Source organism: Sminthopsis crassicaudata, chromosome 3, assembly GCF_048593235.1.
Source record: "Sminthopsis crassicaudata isolate SCR6 chromosome 3, ASM4859323v1, whole genome shotgun sequence".
NCBI classification, from domain to species: domain Eukaryota; kingdom Metazoa; phylum Chordata; class Mammalia; order Dasyuromorphia; family Dasyuridae; genus Sminthopsis; species Sminthopsis crassicaudata.
In genome coordinates, this window is record NC_133619.1 from 616,712,161 (window position 1) to 616,725,076 (window position 12,916).

At 39.7% G+C, this 12,916-nt stretch overlaps 1 protein-coding gene across 1 annotated transcript in view; it reads right to left on the bottom strand.

Moving 5' to 3' along the window:
• The window catches only part of FHAD1 (forkhead associated phosphopeptide binding domain 1), a 166,164-nt gene that overhangs the window by 37,805 nt on the left and 115,443 nt on the right, over positions 1–12,916 (bottom strand). Inside the window, exons 23-24 of the mRNA XM_074302568.1 lie at positions 6,090–6,219; positions 2,112–2,257 (exon numbers count right to left, since the gene is read on the bottom strand). Of these exons, the coding sequence (XP_074158669.1) occupies positions 2,112–2,257; positions 6,090–6,219 (276 nt within the window). The remainder of the gene's footprint in view (positions 1–2,111; positions 2,258–6,089; positions 6,220–12,916) is intronic.

Here is a 12,916-nt window from a genome sequence, read left to right on the forward strand (position 1 = left end):
TTCTTGTCACCAAAGTCCAAGTCCTAGAAGCATATAATGCTTAAGGATTTGCCCAGAGTCACATGCTAGGAAGTATCAGAGGTGGGATTCTGATCCAGGCTTAAGGCCCATAGCCTAACACCAGGATATTGAGTTATACAAATATTTATAAATTCTCCCTGTCCTTCCTTGTACCAAAGTGTTTCCATGCTTCATTCTTTGGCACTTCTGGCCTCCTTGCTCTGCAGTGAGACTGCCTACCATCAAAGGGTCATATCAAAATTTTGTTGGAACTTAGAGAATGCAGTTGATTGCCAATTTATCACCTACCAAAACCCAAATATTTAAGACAAACCCAAACTCCCCACACTCCCCCACTTTGCCCTCTGCATAAAACCCAATCCAATAACATTTGCTTGGCCCAGACTTGCCACCAACAGCAGTTTCACTGAGGAATCCACTTAGGAGTCCCCAACATGCACTCACGGGGTGGCTGAGTGTATATACCCTCAGTGGCAGGATTGATTTGACTGATTTATTGGACAAGCTAAACCTCTCCCATTTCAAATGGGTGACTGTTTTCTGGGGTTTTTTAGATTCTGCTCCACTGGCATCCTTTGTTAGATTGTCATATTAGCCTGATGGACACCTTGAACTCTCAAAGGCTTTGCCAAGGGAATAGAATCTTTGGACCCCTGCCTGGCCACACTCCTCTTGGTTTAGTCAATTTTTAGTTATGTTTGATTCTCCAATGACTCCATTTGAGGTTCTCTTGGCAAAGATACTGGAGTGGTTGGCCATTTCCTTCTCTAGCTCATTTTACAGATGAGGAAACTGAGGCAAACAGAGTTAAGTAACTTGCTCAGAGTCACATAGCTTATAAATATAGGAGGCTAGATTTGAATTCAACTCTTCCTGATTCTAGTTCTGGAGCTCCAGTCAATGCATCACCCAAATGGCCACAGACTTGTCTGTTGTCAAGTCTAAATTTAAAGTCAGCTTCTAGATAGAGTTTTTTTTTTTTTTTTTTTTTTTGCATGGCAACTCATAACAATAGCAGCAACCAACATTTATATAGTGCTTGCTACGTGCCAGGAATTATGCTAAGCTCTTTATAATTATTCTCTCATTCCATTCTCACAACAACCCTGGGAGGTTGGTGCTATTATTACTCCCATTTTACAGATGAGAAGACTGAGGCAAACAGAGATTAAATGACCTGCCCAGGATGGCAAGTAAGAGTGATGATAGTGTCTAGTAATGTATGGGTGGTGAAGAGAAGGAAGCAATCTATATTAGAGGTATAAACTATAACTAGTATATTTTCAGTCAGATACAGAATATTTGGAATCAGAGATTTTAAAAGACATGAATTTGGATTCGTGTTCCTCCACTTATGGCCTTTTGTAATCTTTAGAAAATCACATCGTAGCTTTGTTTCTAGTCACAAATCTATAATACTATAATCCTAGGTCTGCTGCTTTCTGCCTGTGTGATCATGGGAAAGTCATTTGCCCTCTGAAAATGAAAAGAATTGGACCAGTTGACCTTTAAGCTCTCTTCTAGCTTGAAATCTATTATCCTAAATTAGTTTTTGCTCTCTATTGAATATTGTGCAGACCCTCAGCCTGTTGACAAAAAACACAATTCAGCTCTGAGCATTTACTAAATTTCTGTTATGTCAGGATACAGTGCTGAGTGCAGGAGGAAAAGATAAAAATCGAATGGTGTCCACCATCCATGTAATTACAAGCTACTAGGAGAAATAGATATATTGTTGGGCATTAGTCATCACTTAAGCCAAAATCTGGAAACTGGTCATTTGTGTCTTTATTAATTATTAGGTACTACAAGCTTTAGTGCTAAAAGGATCTTTAGAGATAAATTAGTCCAACCCATCATTTTAGAGATGGTGAAATGGAGGCAAAGCAAAATGACTTCTTCAAGTTCACATTGCTAATAAGTAGCAAAGCTGGGATTCAAATCTAGGTTTGGTGATTCTAAGACTAAAACTCTGTCCTCTCCTCCAGTTCTCCTAGGGCATAGAGGATTCTATGAGCCATGGTCTATGGCCTCATCTAGGTTTGATACCCTCAGTTTAGATTTATATTCTCCATAACTCCCAGACCTACCAAAATGTGAATTGGTTTGCTTCCCACTTTGAGATCGATGTTTGGCAGACATGGTAAATTTGGGTCCTTCTCCCCCATTTTGGCATTTTTCCCCAGCTTGGGTTTCTTAGGTTCTGGAAGTGGATCCATCCCAGCATCTCTGGCACCTGTGAAAAAACAGAATACATTCAAGGGCAAGATTTTAATTTAATGAAAAGGGCGATTCTTCATTTGTTCTCCTTTGCTCCAGAATACATTCTCAGTATAAAGATGCACATCCTTCAAGAATCTTCTTCTAGAAAGGTTGAAAGCAATCACATAATCATCTGTGGTGGAAGGGATCAGAAATGTCATCCAGGCTAGTCTATACTCAAAGGACTCTAATTGAACTTACCTCCTTCAGCTCCTAACTGCTGAGATTCTCTCTGTTTTCCCTTTTTTTCCTTTCCTTCCCTTTGGGCTTGTCAGGTCTTTTTTTTTTTTTTTTGAGGCTGGGGTTAAATGACTTGCCCAGGGTCACACAGCTAGGAAATGTTAAGTGTCTGAGACCAGATTTGAACTCAGGTCTTCCTGACTTCAAGGCTGGTGCTCTATCCACTGCGCTACCTAGCTGCCCCACTAATCTGTATTCCACCAAGAATTAACAATAAATATCCTGAATTTATTAGTATGGGGACAATGTTGTATAACTACTTTGTGTTATTCTAGATCAGAGATGGGAAACCTTTTTCTGCCAAGGATCATTTGGATATTTATAATATTATTTGCGGCTATACAAAAATTATTAAATTACAAAATCCAACCAGTGAGAGGTTGTACCAAGCTTTTAGCTTATCAGTTTCCCTCATTTTGCCTTAGTGAATGATTTTTGGGAGCCTTATATGGTCAGCAGACTGGACATTCTTCACCCCTACTCTAGATATACAAATGTTGTCCTTATGGAATGTAAGCTCTTCGGGGACAGAGAATGTTTCATTCATGTCTTTGTAACTCCAGTACCTGGGCACATAGTAGGTTCTAAGTGACTGACTTCCTCATAAATGTCTGTTGAGCTAGTATGGAGACTTGTAGCCATAAATCCTCTGCTTCTGGGGATATGTAGGCTAGGGAGATTGGTTAAGTTCTAAAGTCCTGAGAGACAACATGCTTTTAGGTCAAAAAGCCAAAACAGATGTCCTGCATTAAGTTCTGCTCTAATATGATAAACATCTGGAAGCAGAGGGATGTTGTTGTTGTTCATTCTTTATTCTGGAAAAGCACCAATGGCATCATGAAAGTGATGTCTTGACTTGTGAGTGAATTGGATATGGGAAGCAGAGTTGGGCAAAGTTGTTGGCCTTACTCTCTCCTCCAGAATCATATCAAGGTGACTGGTGATGTCCCTAGAGATAGAGGGCGATAAGGCTGCCAAAGGTAAAAGATAGAAGACGGGTATGAATTGGCCTTAATTGGAAGAATGGAGCTTTTATGACAATTGGAATTGAGTCTATGAGTGGTCATTGCATTTCTAGTCAGAGAGAGATAGGGAGATCCAGTCTCGAATAATAAATAATAATAATAATAATAAATAATAATAATAATAATAAGCCTCTTGATTGACTGGTCTCAGATTCTAGTTCATAGAATTCTTAGTTTGTTCCTACTTCATTGACCTTGATTTGATCCTTTGGGGCCAAGCAGAATGGGTTTAATTTCAATAGGACCATGGACAATGTGAATGGACTATTACAAGAAGGAAATCCACTGGCTGGAAGGCTTAATGGGAGAAAAAAACCCCCAACATGATTAAGAATAGTACTAGATGACGGAATACTTGTTATAGACCAGAAATCTGAACTTGAAACAAAGGATTATTACAAGGTGTGAAGTCAGTGGAATTGATAGACAATGGTTATCTAATTTAGCAGGGTGCTTAACAGTTCTCTAGTTCAGTACATGTACTTAGTATTTACTATAGTTCCATAAGATTCACACCTTTGATAAGTTTGGACAAACTTTCATGGAATGGAAAGGCAGAGAATATCAGAGCTGGAAGGGATCTTAGAATACAAAATGTTTAAATTTCCATAGAACATTAGAGCAAAGTTGTAACTTAGGACATAAACTGTCAAAGATGGGAGGGGGTCTTATTATATGAAATATTGGAGCTTGAAAAAATTTTTAGAATTGTAATGGTCATAGAACACAGGAGGTCAGAGGTGGGAGGGCCCTTAGAACCCAGGAGGTCAGAGCTGGGAGGGCCTTTAGAACTCAGGATATCAGAGCTAGGAGGGCCCTTAGAACATAGACCATGACTGAGGACTTAGAACAGATTGTCAGAGCTGGGAGCACAGAATATAAGAATAAAAGTGATGATATCAGTGATGGAAGGAGTCTGAATATCCTGTATGTGAGATCCAGAGGGGGTTGTGGAATATTGATTGTCAAAAATTGTTTTCTGGAGGCCTTCCAGAGCTTGGTTAACTAGCGGAGCCCCAAGTGAAGGAGACAAAACTTGGAAAGAGAAAATAAAGGATTTGGGCTTTAACCCCTGGCTACTTGTGTGGTGATTACTGAACTGAAATGAAAGCTGCTTCCAGAGACCCCAAGAAAACCTCAACAGAGAATAATATTGCATTTTAGAAAGAATATTACAAATACTATTGTTCTATAAGAAATGATGAGCAGGGGCAGCTAGGTGGTGCAGTGGATAGAGTACCAGCCCTGAAGTCAGGAGGACCTGAGTTCAAATTTGACCTCAGGCACTTAACACTTCCTAGTTGTATGACCCTGGGCAAGTCACTTAATCCCAATTGCCTCAGGGGAAGAAAAGTAAATGATGAGCAGACTGATTTTGGAAAAGCCTGGAAGACTTACATAAACTGATGCTCAATGAAGTAAGCAGAACCCGAACACTGTACACAGTAACAACAAGATTATATGATGATCAATTATGATTGTTCTCAGCAGTACAGTGATCTAAGACCATTCCAATAGACTTGCGATGGAAAATGCCATCCACATCTGTAGAAAGAATTATGGAGACTACATGAAGATTAAAGCATGTTTTGTAATCAGCAGAATGATTTCAGAGAGGCCTGGAGAGATTTGCATGAACTGATGCTGAGTGAAATGAGCAGAACCAGGAGATCATTGTACATGGCAACAAGATTATATGATGAGCAATTCTGATGGACGTGGCTCTTTTCAGCAATGAGATGCATGAGGCCAGTTCCAATGATCTTGTGATGAAGAGAGCAATCTGCACCCAGAGAAAGGACTGTGGGAACTGAGTGTGGACCACAAGATAGCATTTTCACTCTGTTGTTGTTTGTTTGCATTTTGTTTTCTTATCATTTTCTTTTATTTTTGATCTGATTTTTCTTGTGCAGCAAGAGAATTGTATAAATATGTTTGCATATATTGGATTTAACATATATTTTAACATGTATAACATATATAGGATTGCTTGCCATCTAGGGGAGGGGGTGGGGAGAAGGAAGGGAAAATTTGGGACACAAGGCTATGCAAGGGTCAATCCTGAAAAATTATCCATTCATATATTTTGAAAATAAGAAGCTTTAATAAAAAATAAAATTTTGTTTTGTTTTTTTTCTTTCTCATGCATTTTCCCCTTTTGTTCTAATTCCCCCCAAACATGACTAATATGGAAATATGTTAAAAATGATGTATAAGCTATATCAGATTGCTTGCTGTCTTGGAGAGAGGAGAGGTAAAAAAGGGAGAGAGAAAAAAAATTTGGAACTCAAAATCTTACAAAAATGATTGTTGAAAACTATCTTTATATGTAATTGGAAAAATAAAATACTATTAAAATGGACTGGGGGGGAAGAATAGCATAGGATGGAAAAGCAAGGAATAGATTGTGATAGGCACTAGTGAAGAGGGCACCCATGTTCATGAAGTCACGGCTCCACTGACAAAAAGTATTTGCACCTTGAAATGAAGGAAGGAGTATATATCCAGCAGGACTCAGAGAAGGAACAGAGGGAAACTTACTTGAGTCTGGGATCTTTTCCAGTTCCTTGATTCGCTCCCGTAGTTCAGACAGGCCCTTTTTCTGGCGCAGAATGGTTTCCTCATGTCGGAGCCCTTTGCATTTAGTCCCTAGTTCAATGAAGGATGAAACCTGTTTTTTGGAATTATGGAGAGATGGACTTTATTCTAGATGAGAATTCTCTCACTTTCCAAAAGTCATAACAGTCCCACTTCAAAGGAGACATACTGTCCCTGAGTACACTAAAAATAGCATCGCAGGCACTTTAGAGGAAGGGAAAAGCTCGAGCTGAGACAGCAGGTTGGCATCATGAAGGGCACCAAAAGGAGGCTCTGTGCTGCCATTCCAGGGCTCGTGGGGGATGTAGTACAGCAGAGGAACAAAAGCCTTGGTTTTGGAGACAGAGAAACTGTGAATAGACCTTTGAGGTCATCAAGTCCAATCCTCTTATTTTAGACATAAGGAAATTGAGGCATAGACATACTTAGGATCACAGCTAGTAAAGAGAAACTCAGGGTCACATAGCTAGTAAGAGTCTGATACTGGATTTGAACTCATGTCTTAACTGACTTGAATCCAAATAGATGGCACAGTGGTTAGAATGCTAGGATTGGGGTCAGGAAGAGTTGAGTTCAAATGCAGCCTCAGACTTTTACTATCAATATGACTGTGGACAAGTTATTTGAACTCTGCCTCAGTTTTCTTACCTGTAAAATAGGGATAATTGTATTTACTTCCCAAGGATAGTGGGAAGATCTCAGGAGATGATATTTGTAAAGCTCTTAGCACCATACTTATCCTCTTCCCTTTCTTGAGGCCCAGTGGCCCAGTGAATAGAGTGCTGGGCCTGGAGTCAGTAAGACTCCTCAGATACATCCTAACTATGTGACCCTGGGTAAGTCACTTTACCATGTTTGCCTCAATTTTCTCATCTGTCAAATAAGCTGGAGAAGGAAATGGCAAAGCATTCCACCATCTTTGCTGAGAAATTGTCATGAAGTGTTGACCTAACAGAACAGTTCAAGGAAGGATAAAGGGTGAAACCCTTAGCTTGCTTAAAGTCAAGAGGTCTTGGGTTCAAGGCTTGGCTGTCTGATCTTGATCAAAATTTTTTTCCACTCTAAATCCCAGTTTTCTACTCTATAGAATGAGGGGTTTGGACTTGATGCTCTTACTTCTATAACCCTAAAAAATCAGGGCTCTTTTATGGGGGATGGGAGTGAGGTGGAGAAACTTTAAGTCTCAAGGCAGGTGGCCATAGGTACGATGCTGAGAAAACAATTCTACTCCCCTGAAAATATCTTATTTTGATCCCCATTACTATTCCAGGTTTTCTGAGCCTCAATTTACTTATTTTGGTGGATGATTGCAGGCTCCATTCTTTTGGGGCTGAAACACAGAGTCTTCATCTCACAATACTTTGGACCAATGTCTTCGGCAAAAGCCTGCCTCTTGAACAATGACCCTAACCCTGCTCTGCCTGCCCACTGGGTGGATAAAGCTGTTGCTGCTGTTCAATTTTGCCTGACTTTTTAGGGCCAATGTTGTCTTTAGGCAAAGACAGTAGACTCGTTTAGGCAAATATGGGTTAAGTGACTTACTCAGGGTCAGCAGCTAGCGAGAGTCTGAAACCATATTTTAACTTAGGTCTTCCTGATTCAGGCCTGGCACTCTACCAATGAACCACCATGCACCATGCCGAAGCTTTACCCAGCCCCTATTCAGGGGGAGAAACTAGCCTGTTAAGTGACTTAGCAGGCATCCTGGAAACTTGGTTTTTTTTCACTCAGCCAAAAGGAAAAATCATTCATCTTTGGTAATTCTAACCTGAAATGACCCAGGTCTTTTAAAGGAGTAGTTATTGACCTGGAGTGGGGATGGAACCAAAGAGCAAAAAAATGTTTAAAACCACTGAAGTTGGAAATGAGAAAAAGTGACATCTAGGAGTTCTCCTCCATTCATTGCTCTGAATCTGATCAGACACTCTCATTCCTGCCCATGGGATAGGGTTTTTCTTCTGGCTTTGGCAGGGGTGAGAGGAGGGAACGGAGAAGGAATACACATGGAGAGATTGCGTGAGGAGGGAGGAAAGGAGAGCCCAGAGTTGGAAAAGAAGGAAGGAAAAAAACAGGAATTGTTCCTGAACTTTTGGCGTCAGCCCCAATGTGCGAGATACTCTTCCTCTCAGTCCTCACTTTTAGTCTTAAATTAAATTTTTCTCTTTTTTTCCCCTTCTAAGATCTTCCAAAGATTCTGTTTGTCATGATTCTACTTCCCTGCTTTGAAAAGTCACACTAAATCCCCATCTAAGAGGAGCTTTTTAAATAGACAAATTCAGTCGTCACCATTAGTCACCCATATGATCTTGGGGAAAATTCTATCATTTCTCTGGCTCAACTGAAAAATAAAGGGGCAAGACTAGACCTCTAAAGTACCTGGAACACTAATATATATGGCCCTATAGCTTATTATGTATCATTATTGGGCATTCCATTGGTGTAAATGGTTGCCAAGTGCATTTATTCTATTGGCCCATGGAAGATGAAAGAAATCTCACTAGCAGGAAGGATGCCAGTCCTTCCTCATGAATCATTATGATAGGAATGAAAGAAGTCAAGGCATTGTCTATAATCAAGGGTTAACATCAATGTGTTGTACAAAGACAGCATCAATGGATCTGTCAAGAGGACAGCCAAGGTTAGAACAAGGGTGAACAGAGCCAGAATAGCTAAGCCAAGGTCTAGAACATGGATACACAGAACTAGGAAAGCTAAAAGAAGACCTAGAGAATTGGTAGGCAGAGCCAGGGTGACTAAGCTAACATCTAGACCATGGGTGGCCAGAAGCAGGATGGTTAAACCAAGGTTTAGAACATGAGTGATCAGAAGCAAGATAGCTAAGCTAAGGTCTAGATAGAATATGGATGGTATGAATTAGGAAGGCTAAAGGTATAGAACATAGCTTGTCAGGACCAGGATGGTAAGCCAAGGTCTAGAATATAGACAATTTAGATTAAATTTATTGAGCCAAGGTCCAGAACACAAATGGAGCCAGGTTGCTAAGGCAAGGTTAGCATTAATTTTTTCAAGCCACAATCAGGAATACTCTAGGTCAGGGACAGTATGGGAATATGGCAAGACTGGAAGAACAGATAACTCAACACAGAAGAGAAGGTCCTCAAGGGTCTCAAGTACCTAAAAATGATTTCCTTTGAATCTGATCTCAACTCATCATTTATTCCTATGTGCTCTGTCTGTCAAACTCTCCACAGTATCTCAATCCTTTTCTTTTATAATCACAGGATTTGAGAATTGGATGGGAACTTCAAAGTCATTCATTCCAACCCGTTAATTTTATAGAAAAGGTAAACTAAGATCCCAGAAGGCTGTGACTTGCTCAAAAGCACACAAGGTGGAACCATCAGAGAGTATTGGAACCCCAGTCCTCGGACTCCAGAGTCAGTGTTGTTTTTACTCTCTTATGTGTCTTTTCTAGTCCAACTCTCTCTTACAAATGAGGAAAATAAGACTTATTGATATTAAACTTTTCATAAGTAAGAAAGTAGTAGAATCAGAATTTGAATCCATGTTCTTTGATCCCAAATTCTGTGCTCCTTCTACCGATGGCTTTTTTCTGAAGACTTTATACTCTCTTTTCTTAACTCTTCCTCCTATTCCTGACTTCATTTAAGCCCTGGCTAAAATTCCATCTTCTTCAAGAAAGTAAAATCCCTTTCCCCCATTCTTTTTAATTCTGGTGCTTTCCCTTTATTATCTATAATTTACCTGTACATAGTTTGTTTATGCATTGTTGTTTGTATATTGTCTGTCCCATTAGATTGGGAATCCTTTGAGGACAGGGACTGTCATTTACCTTTCTTTGAATCCCCAGAGCTTAGCACAATGTCAGAGGCATAGTAGGTGCTTAATAAATGCTTATTGATTAGACAATAAGAGATCCACATGGCTGCCTATAATGTTCTCCATATGATCAAGTCAATTCAATAAGTAATCAGGCAGGTGGGTGATGAAATGGATAGAACACTGGGCTTGGGGTTAGGAAAACAAACCTCAAACCCAGCCTCAGACTTTAGCTGTATGATCCTGGGCAAGTCATGATTCTATTTGCCTCAGTTTCTTCATCTGTAAAATGAATTGGACAAGGAAATATCAAACCACTCCAGCATCTTTGCCAAGGTGGGTCATAAAGAATTGGACATAACTGAAATAACGGAACAATAACAACAACATGGCTGCCTATAAGGTTGTCCATCTTTTCAATTAAATCTGTATTAAATTTCTTCTTTATGCTGGAGATAGCAAAAAGGGACAAAACACAGACTCTGCTTTCAAAAAGCATGCAATCTTGGAGAGGGAAGACTCTGGATGGGGATAGGGTTGAATGCTCAGTGAGATCTTAACAGATTCATAGCATGACCTGGCAGAAACCTTGTCAGCCATTTAGCCCAACCTCTTTCCAGCTTAAAAAAATATTTAATTTTAATACATATTGTTTTATAAATCATATTAGAAGAGAAAAATCAGAGCAAAAGGGAAAAACCATGGGAGGTGGGGGGGAGGAAAGGCAGAAAAAAAGTACATGTGTTGATTTACATTCAATCAAAGTTCTTTTTTTGGTTGCAGATGTTATTTTCTGCAAAAATATTGGGATTTGCTATTGGGATTGCTTTGGATCCTTCCAACTTTATAGGAGGAAATGAGACACAGCACAGAGGGGAATTGTCTCAAAGTCATATAAGACACTTTGTGTCAAGGTTAGGACTCGAATTCAGAATTCCCAGCTCCTAGGAGTTTTTCCACTAAAATTCCTGTTTCCGGATAATTGTAGCATGTCTGAATTATATGCTTTAGAGCTGGAAGGGGCCTGAGAAGGTCCCTCATTTTATGGAGGAGAAACATATCAAAAAGAGTAGAAATGAATTGCCCAGGGCCACATGGTTACAGAGCTGCAAGGGATATGGATGCAAATGAACATAAACTGTACAGAAAAGGAAACTGAGGCCCATAGAAAGAAAAGTGATTTGTTCAATTATTTAAAAAGCCTGCAAAGTGCTTTACAAATATTATCCTTACAATAATCCTGCTAGGTAGGTGCTGTTATTATTTCCATTTTACAGATCAGAAACTGAAGCAGACAGTGGTTAAGTGTCTTGCCTAGAGCCATAAAAGAATAATAAATCTGTAAAGTATTTTATAAATATTATTCTCACAATAACCCTGGAAGGTAAGTGCTATTATTATTCCCATTTTACAGATGAGGAAGCTGAGGTAGACAGTGATTAAAGTGTCTTGCCCAGGGAAAATCTGTAAAACTTGACAAATATTATCCTCACAATGGCCTTGGGAGGTAAGTGGTATCCTTATTCTCCATTTTACAGATGAAGAAACTGAGGTAGAGAGAGGTTAAATGATTTGTCACACAGCTAGTCAATGTCAGTCTTCTGGATTCAACACCATTTACCATTTACTTTGCTTCTCATATCCGTAAGGGAGTTTCTTTTAAAGAAGATGACTTTTCTGATTTCCTAATCAAGCCTCTTAGCCTGGCTTGCCTTAGAAAGCAGGAAGAGGAATGAGTTTGGAATCCAGAATTAGAATATTTTACTTTTTTGCTTTCCATTTCTCCCTCTCCCCTTTCCTCTTCCTCCCTATCCTCCTCCCTATTTGCCCCAGGGTAGAGCAAGGGTGGGGTGGCCAAGTTGTTAGAGCTGAGTCCCAGAGCTAAGGCTAGATTTTAAGTACTTTCTCCATCTCAAATTAGCTTTGAAAAAGTGAAATGAAGCATTGCTTTTCATTCTAGCTCCCATGACTAGCATTGGCAGAGGCTGTCACTCCCCCCAGTAGCTCTTGAGGTCAGAGGAAAGACACCAAGGAGAAAATTGAGAAATCTGATTGAGACATTTGGTCTGGCTTCTCAATGTTGATTCAAAAGGATTTATTTTAGATGCCTTGATTTCCATTCAATCTCACCAGACTGGGAAATAAACATTTCTCTTCCCTATCTGTGGCTGAGAAAGCTGATACCTTAGAATGAGACTGCATCCTCCAATTAGCTTATTAAGGACAATTTTTTTTTTTTTTTTTTTTTTTTTTTTTTTTTTTTTTTTGCATCGCATGCCCAGCAGTGGGATCTGCGTGTCTCCTTGCAATGGAGATCTTTCCAATCCTGTTTTCCTGACTTTCTCTCATTACCCCACATCCCCTAAGCAAAGAATCTTGGCATTGGAAGGACCTCTGAGGCTTTCTAGGATCATAGCTCCAGAGCCGGGAGGGATTTGGATAAAAACAAACCCAAATTGTACAGAAAAGGAAACTGAGGTCCACATAAGGGAAAGTGATTTGTCTAAAGTCACTTTAGGGAACCAGTTTCTCCGACTCCAAGAGTCACCTTTCCATTGTGTCATCAACTCCTTTTCTTCCCAACACATAACTACATGTACCAAATAAGGGTATAGGGATTGGTTTTAGGATTTCAGGGATACTAGGTGCATAATTACCTATAGAGTCGCCTAGAATGTTGGGATGTTAAGTGACTTACATGGACATGTGTCAGAAGCTGGACTAGAACTCAGCCATTTCTGGCTTTGAAGCCAGCTCTCCAACCACTCTACAAGCCTGCTTCCATGTTTTCTATGTTCTAGATAAACTACAATAATCACTGGCTTCTGTTCTCCTTTTGTCCATTCTTGCTTCTGCCTTTGGTCAGGGTCATTTCATTCATAACTGGAGTGGCTTTCCCCGCCTTGCTCCTGTTTTTTTTTTGTTTTTTTTTTTTTTTTTTTTGCCATCTACCCTACCTTCAAGGACCA